The sequence below is a fragment of the Bos indicus genome, chromosome 9 (assembly GCF_029378745.1).
Source record: "Bos indicus isolate NIAB-ARS_2022 breed Sahiwal x Tharparkar chromosome 9, NIAB-ARS_B.indTharparkar_mat_pri_1.0, whole genome shotgun sequence".
NCBI lineage: Eukaryota > Metazoa > Chordata > Mammalia > Artiodactyla > Bovidae > Bos > Bos indicus.
This window is the reverse complement of record NC_091768.1, coordinates 74,606,071-74,626,042: the sequence shown is the minus strand read 5'-3', so window position 1 is coordinate 74,626,042 and position 19,972 is coordinate 74,606,071. Positions and strand designations below refer to the sequence as shown.

General features: G+C 40.2%; 1 protein-coding gene across 8 annotated transcripts in view; it reads left to right on the top strand.

The window, feature by feature from the left end:
• MAP7 (microtubule associated protein 7) overlaps positions 1–19,972 on the top strand; it is a 176,518-nt gene that overhangs the window by 113,002 nt on the left and 43,544 nt on the right. For all 8 annotated transcript variants that reach the window (XM_070796250.1, XM_070796252.1, XM_070796247.1 and 5 more), the window contains exons 2-3: positions 3,824–3,922; positions 12,125–12,202. In XM_070796250.1, the coding sequence (XP_070652351.1) occupies positions 3,824–3,922; positions 12,125–12,202 (177 nt within the window). The remainder of the gene's footprint in view (positions 1–3,823; positions 3,923–12,124; positions 12,203–19,972) is intronic.

Here is a 19,972-nt window from a genome sequence, read left to right as displayed (position 1 = left end):
TACCTGCTAGTTACCTAGGATTTCCAGATTTTTAAATGTTGGAAATCTTAAAATGGATAAATTCCTATTTTCATTCTGTTGTCAAACAGCGAAATTCCCTGCCATTTGTTTGAAAAAAAAAAAAAAAACAACCACCAACCAGCCCTCTCAGAAGCTACTATTTTCCTGCTATTATAAGTGAGTTTTTTTTCTTTTTTGAAGACTTATCCTTACTTTTGGCAACTTGAAAGGCATTACATCTCAGAAAACTGTCATCTCTCTAAGCCCCAGAAAGACTAATGATTAAGTCAGGAAACTAGAAACTGTACTCTTAAGTCCTACCTTCCTGTACCCCCCAGGAGGTGTGATTGTAGCTGAGCTACAAACCTCTGAAGCCAGCAGCAGAGCCAGGCTCTGCTCCCTAGGACTGCTGTCACCGACTTGACACAAGTTTGCTTTCCCTGTTAGTGTTAAGCAAGCAAAGCCCAGAGGAACTAACTAGAAACCTGCCTTCCCACATTGGTGTAGGACTAGGGGGAGAGCCAAAAATACCTGCCACCTTTTATTGAGCCTTTCAGTGGGCCCGGCAGTCTCATTTAATTTTCACAACCCTGAAAGTGTTTTCCTGCATTGCAGATGGGGAAATTATGACTGAGAGGTTGAGTGACGTGCTGTGGGTTCACAGCTCATAACTGGCAGAGCCTGGTCAGCTGACTCCAAAGTGCATACCGCCTCCACTACAACCTCAACACACAACTCTACACCTGGGAGTGTGGGAGGCCAGGACCTTGAAGAAGAGCATAAATGTTGAGAGAAGGAGGGCTGAATGTTTGCTAAACACCTCCTTCTACAATAGATTCTTAACATAGATCTTTTCAATTAATCCTCCCAGTGACCCTCTGAGTTAGGCCATTTCACCCTCATATTACCTACTCAGAGAAGTCAAGAAACTCTGATAGTCACTCAGCTAGTAAGTAGCAGGGCTCACAGAGGCTTCTCTGGTGGCTCAGATGATAAAGAATCTGCCTGCAATGCAGGAGACACAAGAGACACCAGTTCAGTCCTTGAGCCAGGAAGATCTGGAGAAGGGAATGGCTACCCACTCCAGTATTCTGACCTGGGGAATTCCATGGACAGAGGAGCCTGGCGGGCTACAGTCCATGGGATCACAAAGAGTCAAACACAACTGAGCAACTGAGCCTACACACATAATCTTGGCTTAAACAGACTGATGTTCAAATTTACCTTTATTTTTACTAAATTTAGCCTATCAGTTTTATATGAACATAACACATTTTAAGATCAATTTTAAATTTGTTTTGTTACGAATAGGACTCAGAAGGATTTTGTGATAGAAATGAATTCCTGAGATCCAGATGATAAGAAAGTGGCCAGATAGATCCAACTCAACTGAGTCTAATAAAAATCAGATATATTGATAGGCAAATTGGAATTCAGGTAACCAGACCTCCAGACTTCCAGTTTAATTGAAATTTACATTTTACATTTGAATTTCAAGACAAAGCAAATTACAACCAAGAAAAAGGGGGAGAGGGATTACCCAGGAATTATTTGGAAAAGTCTCTTGCACTGAATATGTCTTCTTTTGAATCTCCTCCATGGTCTACTGCAACATAATATTTAGCTGCGATTGATATCTGTTGTCCGGACCTGGGGGCATTGCAGATAATCAACAGAGACAGATTAAATTATGTCAAATATGCTAAGGTAAAAAAGAAATGAATGCATATGAAATACAGTCTAAACAAATAGTCCTAATTATCTTTCAGTTAAGTAAAAATGAAGAGCAGAAGATCGCTTAAACAGCTTACTAGCTAGGGCTTTATTTGCTTTGTGCTAGAGGTGGCTGCATAATAAAAAGAAAATAATCACAGTATTCCCAATCTGTGTGCACTCCTTTCTGTTTATCTTCTTTATGAGCAGTTTTGAAAATACCTTGCAAAAGATGGGAGAAAGTTGTTCTATCCCTATTGAGCACCAGAGTTCCAATTAAATCAATTTGTGGTCTTTAGGGGCTGTCTCTAAAATTGTGAGGCTGTAGGCCAGTATGAGCTAGTGTGGCCTTTACCTGCCGCATAGTGATAACTGGCAACTTGGTTTTGGCGAGGGGGATGAGAGTGTTATAGCAACCAGTGTTTATGTTTGAAAGTGTTATTTAAAGACAACAAATTGTTTGAAACAGGGCAGTTAAACAGTGTTAAAAGTACGGCATAGGATGCTTTCTGCTGTTCAGTCTGTGGTTTCCTATGCCAGCTAATATCATATGTAATTGAGAGGCATCCATAAAAATTTGGTATATTCTTTGTTCAGAGCTTAAAGGTAAAGGTTTAGCAAATTTAAGAACTTTTTAAAGTACATCTGGGGTACCATTTTTAAATTTAGTCTTCCTGAAATATAACTGTCACACTCTTTCAGGTTCAAAAACCCTGAACTACTGAATCTCATTTTCTAGTTATTCTCCATTTCCCTCAGCCTGGTGGAGGAGATAATAAATGTGCAATGTGTCAGGGGATAAGGGCTACAAACAAGGCAGAGTAAGGAGGAGAGATGAGTAACGCAGGTGCTATTTTAGATAGATCAAGAGGACTCTAATATCACATTTGACCAGAGACCCAGTGGAAGTGAAGGACAGACTCGTGTTAACATCTGGGAGAAGAACATTTCAGGTACATGCAAAGGCTCTGAGATGGACGAAGTCAGTATGTAAGATCTGAGCAGAGTAATTAAGAGGTTAAGTGGTACAAGGTAAAGGCCAAACCATATAGTACCCTGTAGGCCGTGGACAGCCCATGAGTTTTTCTGAGTGGGATGGTGGCTGTTAGAGGAGTGGCATGACTTATGATTTAATGGGATCACTCTGGCTGCTGAGGTGAGCAGAGACTGAAAATCAGTGGTAGGATCTGGTAGACTGGTTAAGAGGACATTCCAGTCACACAGGGAAGAGAGGATCAGAAAGGTAGTGATAGAGGTGATGATTTTTTAAGGTAGAGCTGAAAGAACTTACTACTGAATCAAACTTGGGGAGAGATTGGAGGACAGAAGTCAAAGCTGATTCCAAGGCTCCAGGCCTAATCTACTGGAAGAATGGAATTGCTTGAATGGATGGGGAAGACTGTGGGTGAAACAGATTTTCAGGCAGAGGGCAGGAGGCAGGGAAAATCAAGAGTTTGGTTTTTGACACCACTTAATGAGAAGCAGCAAAATACTTTAAATATCTTTTGAAAAATATATTATTAAAGCAAAATGTGTAAAGAACAATTTACCTGGAGGACTTTATACTTTATATAACCAGGGAGTTGCCTGATATTTCTGCCCTTTGGTCACTTACTAGAATACATTTCCCTTAGTCTCTTGAATGATCTTTGTTACTGAACATTTGTTAGAGGCTTTTCCAAAATCCAGTAAATTATATCCCTTATTCCCTTTTGGTGACCTGCTTGGTTATGTTCTTGGAATTTTTTGGTTCCAAATGCATGACCTTTGTAAGAACAAAGATCAGATGCTCTAGATCCCAGTCTTATTTCTTCATGGTTACTCTATGTATAAACTGGAACAGCCAGGGTGAATGACTTCGTGGACCCTGAAGACACCACTGCTGTAGGGTTGGTCGGTTGAGCTGAGGCTATTGATTCTTGGGTGTGTTCTTCCCACTGAACGTTATGCTCATTGAGGGTAGGAATTATCAGCTGCTTAATCTTTGTATTTCCTGAGTTTAGCCTAGTACTTGATACAAAGGTTGACAGCAAATTTTGAATATGTGAATGTTTCTGAATAAATTTTGAGAAACTAAATATGTCTTTTCTCTTTTATCTCCTCTGTGTAGCACCTGATGGCAACAAAGTACAAGATAAGAAAACCACTGCCTCCCACCGGCCCTCCACTATTTCAGGACAAAATAGCAACCACTCAGGAAATAAACCAGGTACTATGCATTGCCTTTGCTGTGGAAAAAGGAGGGTAATCCCAAAGGTCTTAGGCCTGCTAGAATTTAGGAGAGCTTGGTTTCAGTCCTGCCATCAAAACACACATTTAGACAGATTTCTGTAAGTCAGAAAACCTCTCACACCTTTATTTTCTTTCTTTAAAATGGAGATTCAAAGCTAAGCCCTACTCACCTCTCAGAATCATTTTGACAGGCAAGATGGTATCTGTGAGTGCACTGTTAACTGTCAAGCAGTGTGCAAGAGGTAATAATTTTTCCATTCTGCCTGAAATGATAGAAATGACACACTTTTTTTGTACCTCTATGCCCAGCATTAGTGCATATCTCTTTTGTGACTTTTTCAAAACCCACTTAAGGAAATCATTACACACAGCAATACTGTATAGAATTACGTTTTTGTTCTCTGTTGCCTGCAATGATTGTACACCTACACAGTAATTTCATTTAATAGCCTGTGACTCATGGTCTGTTCCATTCAGTGATACAAAGAAGCAAACACTCTGTAAACAAACTACAAACAATGGAGTAAACAGTTCAGTAGCTTCCAGGTATCCAGCAACCATGATGTGGTCTTTGGGAGAGACTGACTTACAGTATGATGACCGGAGATAGCCAAAGGAAGGGAAAGGCAAACCGAACACCTCTTGAGGTTCTTGGAAGCCTGCTTCATGCTGCATGCAAGGCCAGAGTTACTCAAGAACAGTGCGTCAGTGGGCCTAAAGATGGAAATAACTGTATCTAGCCCCATAGAAAACATTCCCTGTCCCGCCTAGTTTTGTGGGGCCTTTTTTCCTATATGGAGGAGCTCTTGAACAGAGCAGATAAGTCTGCCTTGCCATTCAGATGATGTATAACAGGTACAGTTACAAGTACTGCATTTGCTACCATTAGTAGCAAATGATGTATAGTTTCAGTGGAGTTTTAATTCACAGGCTGAGATTTTCCCCATTTAGTCAGTTTACATTTTCATTCATTTATCTGTCCATGTATCCACCCAAAGCCCAGCCAACATGTAATGTTTCTTGAGTAATTACCCAGTGTTGGGGGACGCTGAGAGATAGTGTGTGAGCAAAGCAACAGGGCCGCTGTCCTCACAGGGCTCATTCTAGTGGACCTTCTTACCCTGTACTCCAGTGGGCATCCTTGGAGAAGCAAAAGCTGTTTAGCATAGAAATCCCCTTTGTTTTATCATGAGAATTGAACATAGCTAAATGGTTTATATTGATTTTCCCTTATTCTCTCCATCAACCATCATTTCTAATTCCTCTCATTCTTTACTGTGCAGTTGATACTTTTATATCCTGATAATTTGTTTATTCATCTGGTAATAGCACTGTGTAGGTACTAGGAATATATTATTGAAAGATAATCCTACTTTCTAGCTGACAAGTATAGTAGAAAAAAATCAGTATATGAATAGATCATTCTAACATACTATTTCCATTGTGAGAAGAGAGAGATGCAGAGTGCATAGAAATATAGAGGCCAAAAGAAAAATCTTTTCTACCGCAATTGACTGTCTCTTCATAGAACTATTTGATTTATATTGCTAGAGTCAAGTTCAGTGAGGAGACGTTTCATTTCAGATTGTGTCTTTTAAGTATACTGTGTCTGCTTTCTTGTATATACACATAAGCACAGATATACCAAAGACTCTTATTTTTAAAACCACCATGTTATTTTCCTGAGTCTCTCTGAAGATGATATCAGAGGTTCCATGTTGGAGTTATAGGTTTGAGTAAAACCTTTTGATTTTATGGGATATGAGTCATGGGAACGTCTGTCTAAAGCATTTTTATTTTATTTTCTGACTTCAGGAACTTGAAGTACATGCTCTTTGGGGGATATTTTGAGTATTGCCCTAACCAAATGCGAATATCCTGACAGTAGTTGTTCAGACAGGAGTCAAAGTATAGTGAGTTCTTATAAAAAGCCTTGTCACAGTCAGTTTGTTTTTCTTGATCTTTGAGGGTCACGCTTTAGTTCCAGTTGTTTCAGGACTGTACCTGTTTTCACATGTAACCACAGGCTATTATCAGCATGCCCTTTGACTCTCAAAAGTACCCTGGTGTGGGTGGTCCCCTTACTTTTCAGTTATCACAGGTAGAAGGTTGGATGCAGAGTGTGGCTGCAAGTGTGTCTCCACCGAAATCCTATTTCTCTTAAAAACTTTTCCTTCTAAGAATTAAGTAACAATTCTATTCTAACTGTTAATCTATTGGGAAACAGTGTGAAATAGTCATGATGTCAAACTATTTTCTCTACCTTCATTTTGTTCAAGAAAAAAAAGTGATATGAGGAGAGAAATGAGATGGAGAAAAAAACATTTCAGAAAATTCGCTATTTACTTGCAATTATTCAATTGTATTTTTTTCCTGAAATCCTACCTTTAAAGGTCATTTTAATCAGTTTTTAATGATTAAACCTTAGAATTGTAATCACTAGTATTTACTAATACCTTTTAAAAAATCTGTCGTCAAATACAAGTTTGGTATGAGTTTGCCCTCATAGTGAATGTTAATTCCATTAACGTTTAGAGTGTGTAGGCCCCAAACGTTAGCCAAGGTTGCTGGCTCGTTTGTTCTTTCATTTAATAAATATTCGTTGAATGCCCTCCTTTCTGCCAGGTATAGTCCTAGGTTTTGGGAATATACAATGAACAAAACTGACCCGGCTCCGCTCCGCCCTACCCATATTCACAGCCGTCTTTAATCTGCAACAGGGTGTTTATTAACATTCCGGTAACAAAGTGACCTTCTTATTAATGTGACCAGAAGGATGGGAACAGAATTCAAACTGAATACCTTTTTCACTCTACAGTGCTTTTTAGTGCCAGGTCCAGAAACCAACCAAAATCGTCTAGCACATGATGGTCACGATGCACATTATGTTTCAGAAATGGGTTGTATTTGTTCTTTACTTTCTCAAATCGAATTCTAAATCAATAGTGGTTGAGATCAGTGCTGAAGTGACAAAAGTGACCAGGGAGAATTATTGAACTCATAAGCATTGGCTTCATTTATAGTGTTTATTGATATATCTTTATAGCACTATATACAGCCTGGTTTCTGAGGTACTGGTGTTACCAGACAGAATACAGTTTATTACATGTGAAGAGTGTAATTTTCATATGGAGTGATATCACAGAAATCAGAGGTAAACTATGCCCTTTCTTTGTCCATCTAAAAGGCATGTGTTCCTTTGCATAATTGGGTGCTGCCTCATGACTGCAGCGACACCAGGTATTGACTTGGGACTCTCAGCGTTGGTTGGGGCGGAAGAAAGATCTTCACGACCCAGATAATCATGATGGTGTGATCACTCACCTAGAGCCAGACATCCTGGAATGTGAAGTCAAGTGGGCCTTGAAAAGCATCACTACGAACAAAGCTAGTGGAGGTGATGGAATTCCAGTGGAGCTATTTCAAATCTTGAAAGATTATGCTATGAAAGTGCTGCACTCAGTATGCCAGCAAATTTGGAAAACTCAGCAGTGGCCACAGGACTGGAAAAGGTCAGTTTTCATTCCAATCCCAAAGAAAGGCAATGCCAAAGAATGCTCAAACTACCGCACAACTGCACTCATCTCACATGCTAGTAAAGTAATGCTCAAAAATCTCCAAGCCAGGCTTCAGCAATACGTGAACCTTGAACTTCCTGATGTTCAAGCTGGATTTAGAAAAGGCAGAGGAACCAGAGATCAAATTGCCAACATCCGCTGGATCATGGAAAAAGTGAGAGAGTTCCAGAAAACCATCTATTTCTGCTTTATTGACTATGCCAAAGCCTTTGACTGTGTGGATCACAATAAACTGTGGAAAATTCTGAAAGAGATGGGAATACCAGACCACCTGACCTGCCTCTTGAGAAATCTGTATGCAGGTCAGGAAGCAACAGTTAGAACTGGACATGGAACAACAGACTGGTTCCAAATAGGAAAAGGAGTACGTCAAGGCTGTATATTGTCACCCTGCTTATTTAACTTCTATGCAGAGTACATCATGAGAAACGCTGGACTGGAAGAAACATGAGCTGGAATCAAGATTCCCGGGAGAAATACCAATAACCTCAGATATGCAGATGACACCCTTATGGCAGAAAGTGAAGAGGAACTCAAAAGCCTCTTGATGAAAGTGAAAGTGGAGAGTGAAAAAGTTGGCTTAAAGCTCAACATTCAGAAAACTAAGATCTGAATGTTGGCATGGCATCTGGCCCCATCACTTCATGGGCAATAGATGGGGAAACAGTTGAAACAGTGTCAGACTTTCTTTTTTTGGGCTCCAAAATCACTGCAGATGGTGACTGCAGCCATGAAATTAAAAGACGCTTACTCCTTGGAAGGAAAGTTATGTCCAACCTAGATAGCATATTCAAAAGCAGAGACATTACTTTGCCAACACGGGTCCGTCTAGTCAAGGCTATGGTTTTTCCTGTGGTCATGTATGGATGTAAGAGTTGGACTGTGAAGAAGGCTGAGCACCGAAGAATTGATGCTTTTGAACTGTGGTGTTGGAGAAGACTCTTGAAAGTCCCTTGGACTGCAAGGAGATCCAACCAGTCCATTCTGAAGGAGATCAGCCCTGGGATCTCTTTGGAAGGAATGATGCTGAAGCTGAAACTCCAGTACTTTGGCCACCTCATGCGAAGAGTTGACTCATTGGAAAAGACTCTGATGCTGGGAGGGATCGGGCGCAGGAGGAGAAGGGAACAACAGAGGATGAGATGGCTAGATGGCATCACCAACTCAATGGACATGAGTTTGTGTGAACTCCGGGAGTTGGTGATGGACAGGGAGGCCTGGCGTGCTGCAATTCATGGGGTCACAAAGAGTCAGACACGACTGAGCGACTGAACTGAACTGGGGTGGAAGAGGGTAGGTGAGGATGACTATGTTGTTATTAAAAACTCCTTCTGAAAATTTTTGTCAAAATTTGTGTGAAATTTGTAGAAATGTCATATACTCGGTATTCTATGAGCAGAATTTTACTTCATTGTCTCTATTTATATACTTTCTATAATGTGCCCATGTAACTTTTATAAATAAAAGTTATTTATATTATTTTAGTTATTATGGTTTTCAAGTTTCATAATAAGTGCAAAGTTTTCATAAGGGAGTAAAACTTCACTATTAAAGGACTTTTTTTAAGCAATAAGTAATTGTTACAAGTCTTGCTTCTAACTTCATTTTGGCTTGGATTCTTAGATCATTTTTTTCTTCAAAATATCATTTCGATAGGGCTGTCATTTCCAAAAACAAACGACAGCAAAGCTCCCCTGTCTGTGACCGTTAACAAAGTGCCTAAGGCGGTCTGCATGCCTCTTTTCTAGCGTCAGAAGCAAACCTTTTGGGACCAAAGGCTATATTTTTCTACATAAAAAATATTTGAAACCTCATAAATGATTAGCAAATGGGGGAAATATCATAACTAATATGAGCTAGTTAAGGGTTCATATTATCAATTAAAAAAAAATACCTTAAAGCAAAGGAAATAAACAAAATATCATCTCCTGGTCCTGCCCATGACCCCACTGCCAGGTTTATGCAGCTTCTAATGCACTTTCATACAGTTTTATTTCTCTTAAATGTTCAAATTCTGTAACATTTAGGAGGCATTTGGGATGCAAGGCCTTTAAATCTGTTGAAGTACTACTATGTTGTCTCTGAAGTATTATTCCAGTAGGTTTTTCTTTTTAATATGAGATTTTAAATTGTTAATTTAATAGCAAGGAAAATAATGCTGATTTTAAGTGTAATTATTATCATCACCATTGTTATCATTACTATGCTTTTGTTTTTATTTAGAAACAGCAGAGTGAGCGTATTTTTATAGACCTCTGCTGGAAAGCCATTAGTGGCATCTCACTCACAGCATAACCCAAAGTCCTCACCAGGACCCCAGCCTCTGGCTCCATCACTTAAATGATCTCACTCTGCTCCAGTGGCTCGGATCTTCATGTCGTTTCTTGAACATCTTAGGTACTTGCGACCTCAGGGCCTTTGCACTTGCTTTTCACCTCTTGGAATGTCTGCACAGACAGCTCCCTTATTTCCATCAAGTTTTTACACATAAAAGCTACCATCAAGTTAGAATTCCCTTGGCACCTATCCAAAATGCCCAACCTTCCATCCCTGCCATTTCACAGTCCGTTTTGTTGCTTTGTTATCTCCTTAACATTTATCTCAGTCTTAACATTCCCAGGTGGGCCAGTAGTAAAGAACCTCCTGCCAGTGCAGGAGATTTGGGCTCAATCCCTGGATTGGGAAGATCCCCTGGAAAAGGAAATGGCAACCCACTCCAGTGTTCTTGCCTGGGAAATCCCATGGACAGAGAAGCCTGGCAGGCTCCAGTCCATGGGGTCGCAAAAGAGTCTGACACAACTTAGCTATTAAAACAACAACATTCTATGTGCTTGCATGCTGAGTCGTCTTTGTCAAGTCCAACTCTGTGCAACCCCATGGACTGTAGCCCGCCAGGCTCCTCTGTCTATGGAATTCTTCAAGCAAGAATACTGGAATGGGTTGCCATTTCCTTCTCCAGAACATTCTATATATTGCCCATTTTTCCATTCTCTATATTTTACATATGTTTTCCCTAAGCAAGCTTTATTTGAGCAGAAATTTCTGACTTTTTTGTTAATAGCTCTCCTTTCAGCACATAAAACACTGCCTGATCACAGTAGATATTTAGTGTATTCAATGAGTGCAGATAGTTACTGAGATTTATCAAGTGCTAGGCACTGTGCTGGAGAAGGCAATGGCACCCCACTCCAGTACCCTTGCCTGGCAAATCCCATGGACCGAGGAGCCTGGTAGGCTGCAGTCCACGGGGTCGCTAGGAGTCAGACACGACTGAGCGACTTCACTTTCACTTTTCACTTTCATGCATTGGAGAAGGAAATGGCAACCCACTCCAGTGTTCTTGCCTGGAGAATCCCAGGGACCAGGGAGCCTGGTGGGCTGCCGCCTCTGGGGTTGCACAGAGTCGAACACGACTGAAGTGACTTAGTAGCAGAAGCAGACATTGTGCTAATGCTGTTGTAAGCATCATTTTATTTAATCCATATGGTAATGTTAGATAAGGTCTATTTTATCCTCATAGACAACCAGTAAAAACCCATGAAACCGATGTCACAGCTTAAGACTTAGAGAGCTCGGTGAGTAACTTGGCCAAGTCTCATAGCAAGTGAGAGAAACAGAACCAGAAGTGATTTCATGCCTGTCTGATTTCAAAGCTGGGCTCTTCATGTCCAACTGGTGACTGACCATCTATTTAGTAGAATAAATTCACTTAGGATTCTATTTGTTGTTAAGGAGCAGACTTTTTTTAATTTTATTTTTTTATTTTTTATTTGGCTGTGCTCTGACTTTTCTCTAGTTGTGGCGAGCAGGGACTCCTCTCTAGTTGCAGAGCACAGACTTCAGGGCACACAGCCTTCAGTAGCTGGGGCATGTGGGCTTGGTAATTGTGGCTCCCGAACTCTAGAACACAGGCTCAGTAGTTGTGGCGCATGGCTTGGTTATTCCATAGCATGTGGGATCTCTCAAACCAGGGGTCAAACCTGTGTCTCCTGCGTTGGCAGACGGATTCTTTACCACTAAGTCACCAGGGAAGCCCCAGGGGACTTTTTAAAACATAAAAATAATAAGAGTTCAGTAGTTTAGGAACATAAAACCTCATGAATAGTGTTTGATGAAAATAAGCCAAAGGCACAGTTATGTTTTTACATAATTTGTTTTGTCTGTGTGTCTTTTTCTTTTACTTATTTTTTGAGTCTTATTGAGATGTAATTAACATACAGCATCAATTAAACTGTAAGTTTAAGGTGTACAGCATAATGACTTGACTTGTATTATGACATATTTATTCCAATATATTTAGTTAACATCCAGCATCTTATATAGATATAAAAAGAAAAAAAAGAAAAATGATTTTTTCCCTTGTGATGAGAACTCATAGAATCTAACCTCATATATAATATTTTTAAATTGCAGAAAATACTGGGAAATTCTCAGGAAAATTATAATAAAGTACATCACTACAAGTATGGTCATAATTGTTGTAATGTTACTATAGGTAAGATGTAGTAACAATTCATTCATCAGATGTACCAGACAGATATTTATCAGTGTATATCATTTTTAAAAATCTGCTCCTCTTATGTCTCCCATCTCCTTTTCAGACCCGCCACCTGTGCTGCGTGTTGATGACCGGCAGAGGCTCGCGAGGGAGCGGCGTGAGGAGCGGGAGAAGCAGCTAGGTATGTCCCTTTCAAAGACACTGTTGTTGAAATGTTACTTTTTCCCCCCTAGGATAATGGATACTTAACATTGAGCAAACAGACATTTCTGTAATAGCCATGCTCTCTTGCATGCCTTTATGAGTTTTGCTGATGGATTGGGAGATAGAATTTAGAATGTGATATAAACATAGAACCAAATTTTTACCCACAATGAAGTCCAGCCCAAGATTAGGGAGATTTTCATTTCTTGGTGTAAGACAGTTTCATCTGACACTGGAGGAATGTATGTATGAGAGGCATGATGGCTCAGCTTACATTTTACAACTTAAAAAATACCAGGAGAGTAAGCATAGGGTTCTTTTTATGTGCCAGTTATGAGACTGTTAGTGCTAGGGCACTCACTGCTTTCCACGTTAAAAAGAACACTGCTGCTGAATTTATAGACAGATGCTACCAGTATGCTGCCAGGAAAAACACAAGACCTGAGCTGCAATGTCTGACTTTTCTTTTGTTACCCAAGGCCCTTGCAAAAGTTTAAGAACTGCAGTATTTGCCACACGATCAGCTAGAAAGCTGGGTCACGGGACTAGCTGATCAGGAAGCCAAGATCCAAGCACTCAGCGATCATCTTCTAGAGCACTGAGCAAGGATATTGGTGCCAGCTCCTCCTTTGCCTGAATGTCCATTTATGCAAAGTTTGCCAAGACAGGATATTCTCTTTATGTGCCTTGGAAAGATGAAATGTCTAGTCATGTGTCTGAGTGTTTCCAGGGTGTCTGATATTTTAAAACCAGAACTGACTTAGGTTGTCACAATCTTTCCAGTGGATGACTTATAACTTTTCTAAAGTTCTACTGCATTTTATAAGAGTTAGTGTTTCAATTGGAGAACCCAGCCCCATATCCCATCTCTGATTATTTGTATTCAAGAACCCAGATTTGTGAGGTTCATTGGAAGCTGGTTTTCCAAAGTCTGTTGACATTGTTTACATTCTTTGAACACAGGCCTCTTTCCCTTGCCATCATGGTCATGTGAGGTTATTTCTTCTGATGCCAAGGTTTTTCCAACACAAATTTCAATGACTTGCTGGAAGTTAACAAGCTGCATTTCTCTGTGTTTAAAGTTTGCGCCTACGCTTGAAGTTCCCCACCTCTGGGAGGTCTCCTTCCAGCCACTGGTTCCTGGAGAACAGGGCTACCTGTGGCGTGTTCCACTCCTCTCTGCTTGGAGTGCTGTGCAGTCTGGATTTCTTCCTTTTATGAACTGTGCCTACTGCTCCCCAGGCAAGGTCAATTTGACAAGTGGATCAGAACTGAGAGGGAAAGAAAGGCAGAGCTGCAGAAGCAAGAAGAGATTCCAGATGAGCATAAAGCAACAGGCTGCTGCTCCAGAAAGTGGAAGTGAAGTCGCTCAGTCGTGTCCGACTTTTTGCAACCCTATGGACTGTAGCCTACCAGGCTTCTCTGTCCATGGGATTTTCCAGGCAAGAGTACTAGAGTGGGTTGCCTTTTCCTTCTCCAGGGGATCTTCCCAACCCAGGGATCAAACCCAGGTCTCCTGCATTGCGGGCAGATGCTTTATCCTCTGAGCCACCAGGGAAGCTGCTCCAGGGTGGTTGGTATTTACACTCTGGTTTTGAATCCATCCAAACAGGGAAAAGCACTCTCCCCCATCCACCCCATCCCTGTTGGGTTAGGCTTCACCCTATTAAATATCTCCTTACCATCGCAATGTGGATTCATAGCTGCCTGAGTTAAAGGAGCTCCATAGGGTGAGGAGACTATTCCTTTATGATTTAAATCCCATCAAGAATTAGCTTTTACACCTTAACTCATGTCTTTCCATTCGGGTTTCTTTGTCTTTCAAATCCAGGTGTTACTAGTTTTATCATGGAAAGCATGATTATGCTGGTCACACAATAATGATTTCCCTTTTTATGCTATAAATTTGTATAGCTCTGAGCCTGCAGATTCCCTCTGTAAGTTGCCTTGCTTAATCTGTTAAGTGGCTGGGTTTCTTCTTAATATATAACCCCATATTTTAAAGCATATTTCAGACCATACATCAGTGGTATAGAACGTGCATCATTAATTTATATATTTTAAGACTGCTATTTGCCAGGCATATAGCATATTTGCTATATGCAAAAAAGATGAATAAAGGTTGAGACCCAGCCCTCCAGGGTTAGCTGCAGTCTAGTGTGAGGTGGGAGAGGGTAGATAAACACACAGCAATTCTAATAGAGGATGGTATTGAAGGAGTGCACACATGGGGCATTGAGAACCCACAGAAGAACCTAGCCCAGCCTGGGGATGTCAGGGACCACCTGAGCTTCCAGCTAGAGGATGAACAGAGTCATCCAGGGAACTAGAAGAGATGGGGACTGCAGAGCAGTGGTGCGAGGACAAGTGGCAAAAGGGGATTTGGTAACAGATCCAACATCTGTTCATCATCAGATTAATATATGGGTCAAAGTAAAGTTCAAATTATTATATTATCCTGTGGTCACAACTTATTTGGTGAGCTAGTAGCTCAGACAATAAAGCATCTGCCTGCAATGCGGGAAACCTGGGTTCTATCCCTGGGTTGGGAAGGTCCCCTGGAGAAGGAAATGGCAACCCACTCCAGTATTCTTGCCTGGAAAATTCCATGGACAGAGGAGCCTGGCAGGCTACAGTCCATGGGGTTGTAAAGAGTCGAGCACAACTGAGCGACTAGCACACCCAGCATATTCTAGGCTTTGTTTTTCTTCCTTCTTACCCCTGCTATATTTAATACTACAGTTTCCTTACTTTTGATCTCTTCTCTTGTTGTTGACAGCCATAGTTTTAATGAAGTAGCATTTTATTTATTGTATTTATATTTTATTTTGCTCTGCACTTTTATTTTTATGTTCTTATTTTTTCTGCATTAATTGTATTTTCTTTTAAAATTTTAAACCAATGTGTTTTGGCCTCTTCTTTTCCACTTAAGTTCTCCGAGTAGAAATTAATCTTCAGAAATACACAAACATGGAAACGTGGCCTTACGTTTGTGAAGAGTCATCTAAAACCTAGCATCTGATTTAAGCTGTGCCTTAGAATACAAAAGGGCTATTTCTAAAAGATTTTAGTACTAAGAGAAGATCAAAGGGCATCTGATAAACTACCCATAAACTGTTAGCAGAAACTATGATGGCAGCAGAATAGTGTTTTTTAAAAAATGGCAGGTAGGGTGGAGGAGTGGCTATTACCTCAAAGATCTTTGGAGTGTGCTTTTTGAAAACACAAAAGCAGTTGATAATATCAACTGTTACCAAGCTTTCAAAGTTTAAAGCTTTCCAAGTATAAAGGAAAAAAAAGAATACATCTCAGAAATTCCAACAAAGTTGAAAGCAATTGGCTGGTGAGATTGATTATTTACTGTTGAATGTAGGCTGAAATTAATATTGAAGTCATTGAAGTTTTTTTTTTTAAGACCACATTTTAAAAAGCAAAGTAGAAAGAAGGAGAATAAAGATCTTTGCTTTGGGTGACATGTCATGTCTGTATTGTTTTGCAAACAGAGGGTCTGTTAATAACTTTCTGTGGGTTAAATCTCTGAGTCATGCTTTAATGCATTGTGATAGGATTATGTCATGTGGCCTGCTGTTTCTACATTATCCTTCAATTTATCACATAAAATCAGGCATAATTCTTGAAGTGAGGGACTGTTCTGTTCATTTGGTTGGGCATATATACTCTGAAAGCTTTATTTTTCTGCCTTAAAAGGTTTTCTCATGAAGAAATGTCCTCAACTAGTCTATTTCATTTGACTCTAATTCAGGTCATTCCTTCAAACTTCTCTCTTGACTTCTGCATATTTTTTACCATCTCTCTTCTAAGCTTTAATTTTGTTTTTTTCCTGGGCTAGGTGGGGAGAATTGTATTTGTTCTCATGATTTCTACTCTCCTGTGTTGATATTATGGGTTCCACATTCCCAACTCACTCTTTAAGGTAGTAGATGCTTTCCTATCGTCTAAAACTCAATCAACTTCTATACAGTAAGTTGTCCATCGACTTTCACTCCTCTGAGTCATTGCTGTGTACCAGTCAGTTGCACCAATATGCCTTCCACCCTTCCCCACCCCCACAGCATTATTTTTCAGGTCTCTTTTTTTTTTTTTTTTTTTAATACTTTCTGCTGCTGCTGGAGGCACTGGCATCTTTCTGACTCCCAGCCTTAACTACTGAATCTTTTGCAGGATAAAAAGTTCTCTTCCCGGTGGTCCAGTGCTGTGCACTGCCTAGTCTCCACGCTGGCCTGTTGAGCCACTTGTAGGGCCTACTGGTCAGTCTGGACTCAGCCTAGTCTTCTAGCGGTGGCTTCAGGTTTGTAGGTGGAGGTTGCCTCACAGCCTGTCCCTAAACCCACATAGTCACAGGTCCAGTGCTCCTCTGTCTTCAACAGAGGGCTCAGATCCTTGCCTTTAAATTTGCTGCTTCTGCTATCATCCTACTGCAGACTTTAATAAATTTGGACTTTAGTTACCCAAAAGTGTCTCACTGACCTACTTGGTCCATCTGTCACATTCAGTACCAGTCCTTCTTTTTGAAGCCTTCCTAGTTTTTATGATCGTTTCCCTCTTGGAAACTCTCATTTTCTTACTATATATTGTACCTTGCATAACTATCATGTTTTAGCTATTTTGTATGTTATTGAACTTGTCTAGTGGGACTTTATAGAACTTTCTAATTGTATATATTTCAAGCTTTTAAAGAATATGGTCATAGTCTTCTAATTCTTTTTATCCCAGTACATAGGGCTAAATATAAAACAGGTGCATAATTTTATGACTATCCTCAAGCCTTTAATTAAATACTAATAATATTATTAATAATAATCATGTTAATTGAGCACTGACTATGGGTAAAGCAATGTTCTAAGCACTTCACTCTGTATTATCCCGTTTAGGAGCAAATTAACACAATGGTTGTACTTTCTGTTGTGTAAGCCTGCCATAGTTGCTGATGTAAGTTATTTTATGCATTGTCTTTTATTTTTTTAAAAATGCAATGGGATAATTTAGCTTAAGGAAGGAACTGGACCCTTTTTTCTTTCTGCCGTATCAGCTGTTTATGTACAGGGTCACCAAGATCCATGTTTACATTCTGCAGCAAATGGCGATGCTGTTACACAGAGAGCAGTCCCTGTGCTTTGTATTCAGGTGGTGGGTTTTTTCAGGTTTCAGAGCTGGGCACATACGCAGCTCTCGTGTAGAGGACGAGCCTTTCTGCTTCCACATACAAGCAGGGTATGTGCATGCTGTGCTCACTGTCCACTTGACATAGAACCAGAGGGTAAAGGTAAGTGTTGGAGCAGATTCTGACATCTTTCTGAAAATACTTTGTGGCATTGACTGTTTGTTAACCTTGGAGTCATTAAGAGTCTGTAAGAACTTGGAATAGATCCTGGTTACTAACCTGTCTTCTAAAACATCTGCAAGAATCAAAGCATGTGAAATTTATGTAATATAAATTTTTGACTTTAGTAAAGTAATACCACCACCACTACCACCACCTCCTTTTTAAGAAGCTATTTCATGCTATTTTAATTCACGTATTCATTCACCTAGTATTTGATGTGGGGTCACTATTGAGCTAGAAATCCTGGGGCTATTGAAGTGAAAGATCAATTTTCTAACCTCCTAGAACTTACATTGCTATGCCCTCCACCTGGAATATTTGGCCTGAGAGATGCATGTAAATAATTTTCTCTCCTCCTTCAGGTATTGTTTAAATGCCATCTCTTTGGTGATGCCTTCCCTGGCCATCTTCCTCAGATTTGCAGCTCCCCAAACTAGCAACCTCTATTTTTCTCCATGTCATTTGCAACATCTAAACATGTATATATTGATATTCTACTTGTTTATTGTCTTGTCTGCCTTCACTGGAATATAAGCTTATTATAAGAAAGGACTTATGTCATTTTTTTAACTTCTGTAGCCTAGTATCTAGAAAAGTGCCTGGCACATAGTTGATGTCTAACAGCTGTTGGTTGAATGGTAAGCGAATAGTCTGTGCATTTCAATGTATATGCCGCAGGTATACTGCAAATTAGTTAGATATTACCAAATTATCAGGTAATATCTGTCCTTATAAATCCAGTCAAACAAGTCTGAAAATCTCATTCTTAAGCAGTTTCTCAGTTATTTGAACAAGGACACAAAGATAATCTATATAATGGTTGTACCTTGAAACTACTTGGTCTTCATATATGTTATGAAACTAATAATCCTACAGTATGCTGACAAATTCTAAGGAATATATGAGGAATATTGAGCAGGCAAGTAGTCTTCTGTGTTTAGGAAGATATAAGATTTCCCTTTTTGAAGGTGATACAGATTAAGTTTGAGGTAAGACTCTGATGCTGGGAGGGATTGGGGGCAGGAGGAGAAGGGGACGACAGAGGATGAGATGGCTGGATGGCATCACTGACTCGATGGACGTGAGTCTCAGTGAACTCCGGGAGTTGGTGATGGACAGGGAGGCCTGGCGTGCTGCGATTCATGGGGTCTCAAAGAGTCAGACACGACTGAGCGACTGATCTGATCTGATCTCATCTGATCTGTTGGATCAGAGGCTTTTGAGAGTCTGTAAAATCATGAAAGATTATCAGTGAATTGCATGATTGACTCCTATAGCTCATGAAGAAAAAAATTAAATTTCTCAACTCTCTCATTCAGTTCATTCATATTGGGTTTTGTGGCTAAGTTCAAAGCTGTGCAAGATATCTGTCAGAATGTAATATATTAGAAACAACCATAAGATAATACAAAAAAGATTTTGACGTTCAATTAGATTATATTTGCCTTGTTTCTCAGATAAATTCACCAGACTTTATTGCCCCTCCAGTCATAACTTTTCTGCTTTGCCTCTCTTCCTACTCCCAGTTTCAGCGTGTTGTCAACTCAGGGGCAGCAGTGTTACTAAGAGTGTGGTCAAGACATACATGATCATTTCAATCTGGCTTAGAATGTTCGTCTCAAAAATGTTGATAGAGTAGAATTAATTAGTAAACAACCAGTGATGCTGTACTCTGATTAGAATCACAAGTGAAATTGTCCCTGGTTTCATACTTCACATTATCATTGCTAGACATATAAGGAAGTCACTGGTTTTGACAAAACTGTCCTCAGTACATACACACACACACACACACACACACACACACACACACACCCCCAAAAACCCAGACTTTGGGCTTCAGGCAAGCAGTCTTTCTAGTCCAAATATATGCTGGATAAGACTTTTACAGATCTGTGGTCATCTGTGGCTTTTGGTTTCCTAAAGTTGTCTCTTGATGAATAGAGAGTACAAAATCTCTCAAGGCTGCCAGGCAGGCTGTGAACAGTCAAGGGTCAGAGTACATGTGAGTGGGAGGGATGCGGACATGAGCGCATACTGCAGCACTGCATCAGGAGTCAGGCACAGGACTGGAAAGAATAAACGCTTGTTGTGGAATGGATTAAGTAACTCACAGGCTGAAGCTTTAACATCAGGTGAATCACTGTGACTAAGCAGCCATTATTTATTTCTCCCAAGTTTACTTTGCCTGTAAAGCTCACAGTCTTAAAGCCTGAAAAGTAAGGGGTCTTGTAAACGGATGATGAAGGCCAAGAGTGATGTGAGAAAATCAGGATCTTCACGTTGGGTGCCCACTTTCTTCCGGTCTAGAGGAGGAGCCTTAGTCATGGGAAGTATTCCCAATCCTGCCTTTTAGCATAATGGTTCCTTGTTTGTTTGTAGAGTCAGACAGTCCAGAGTTTG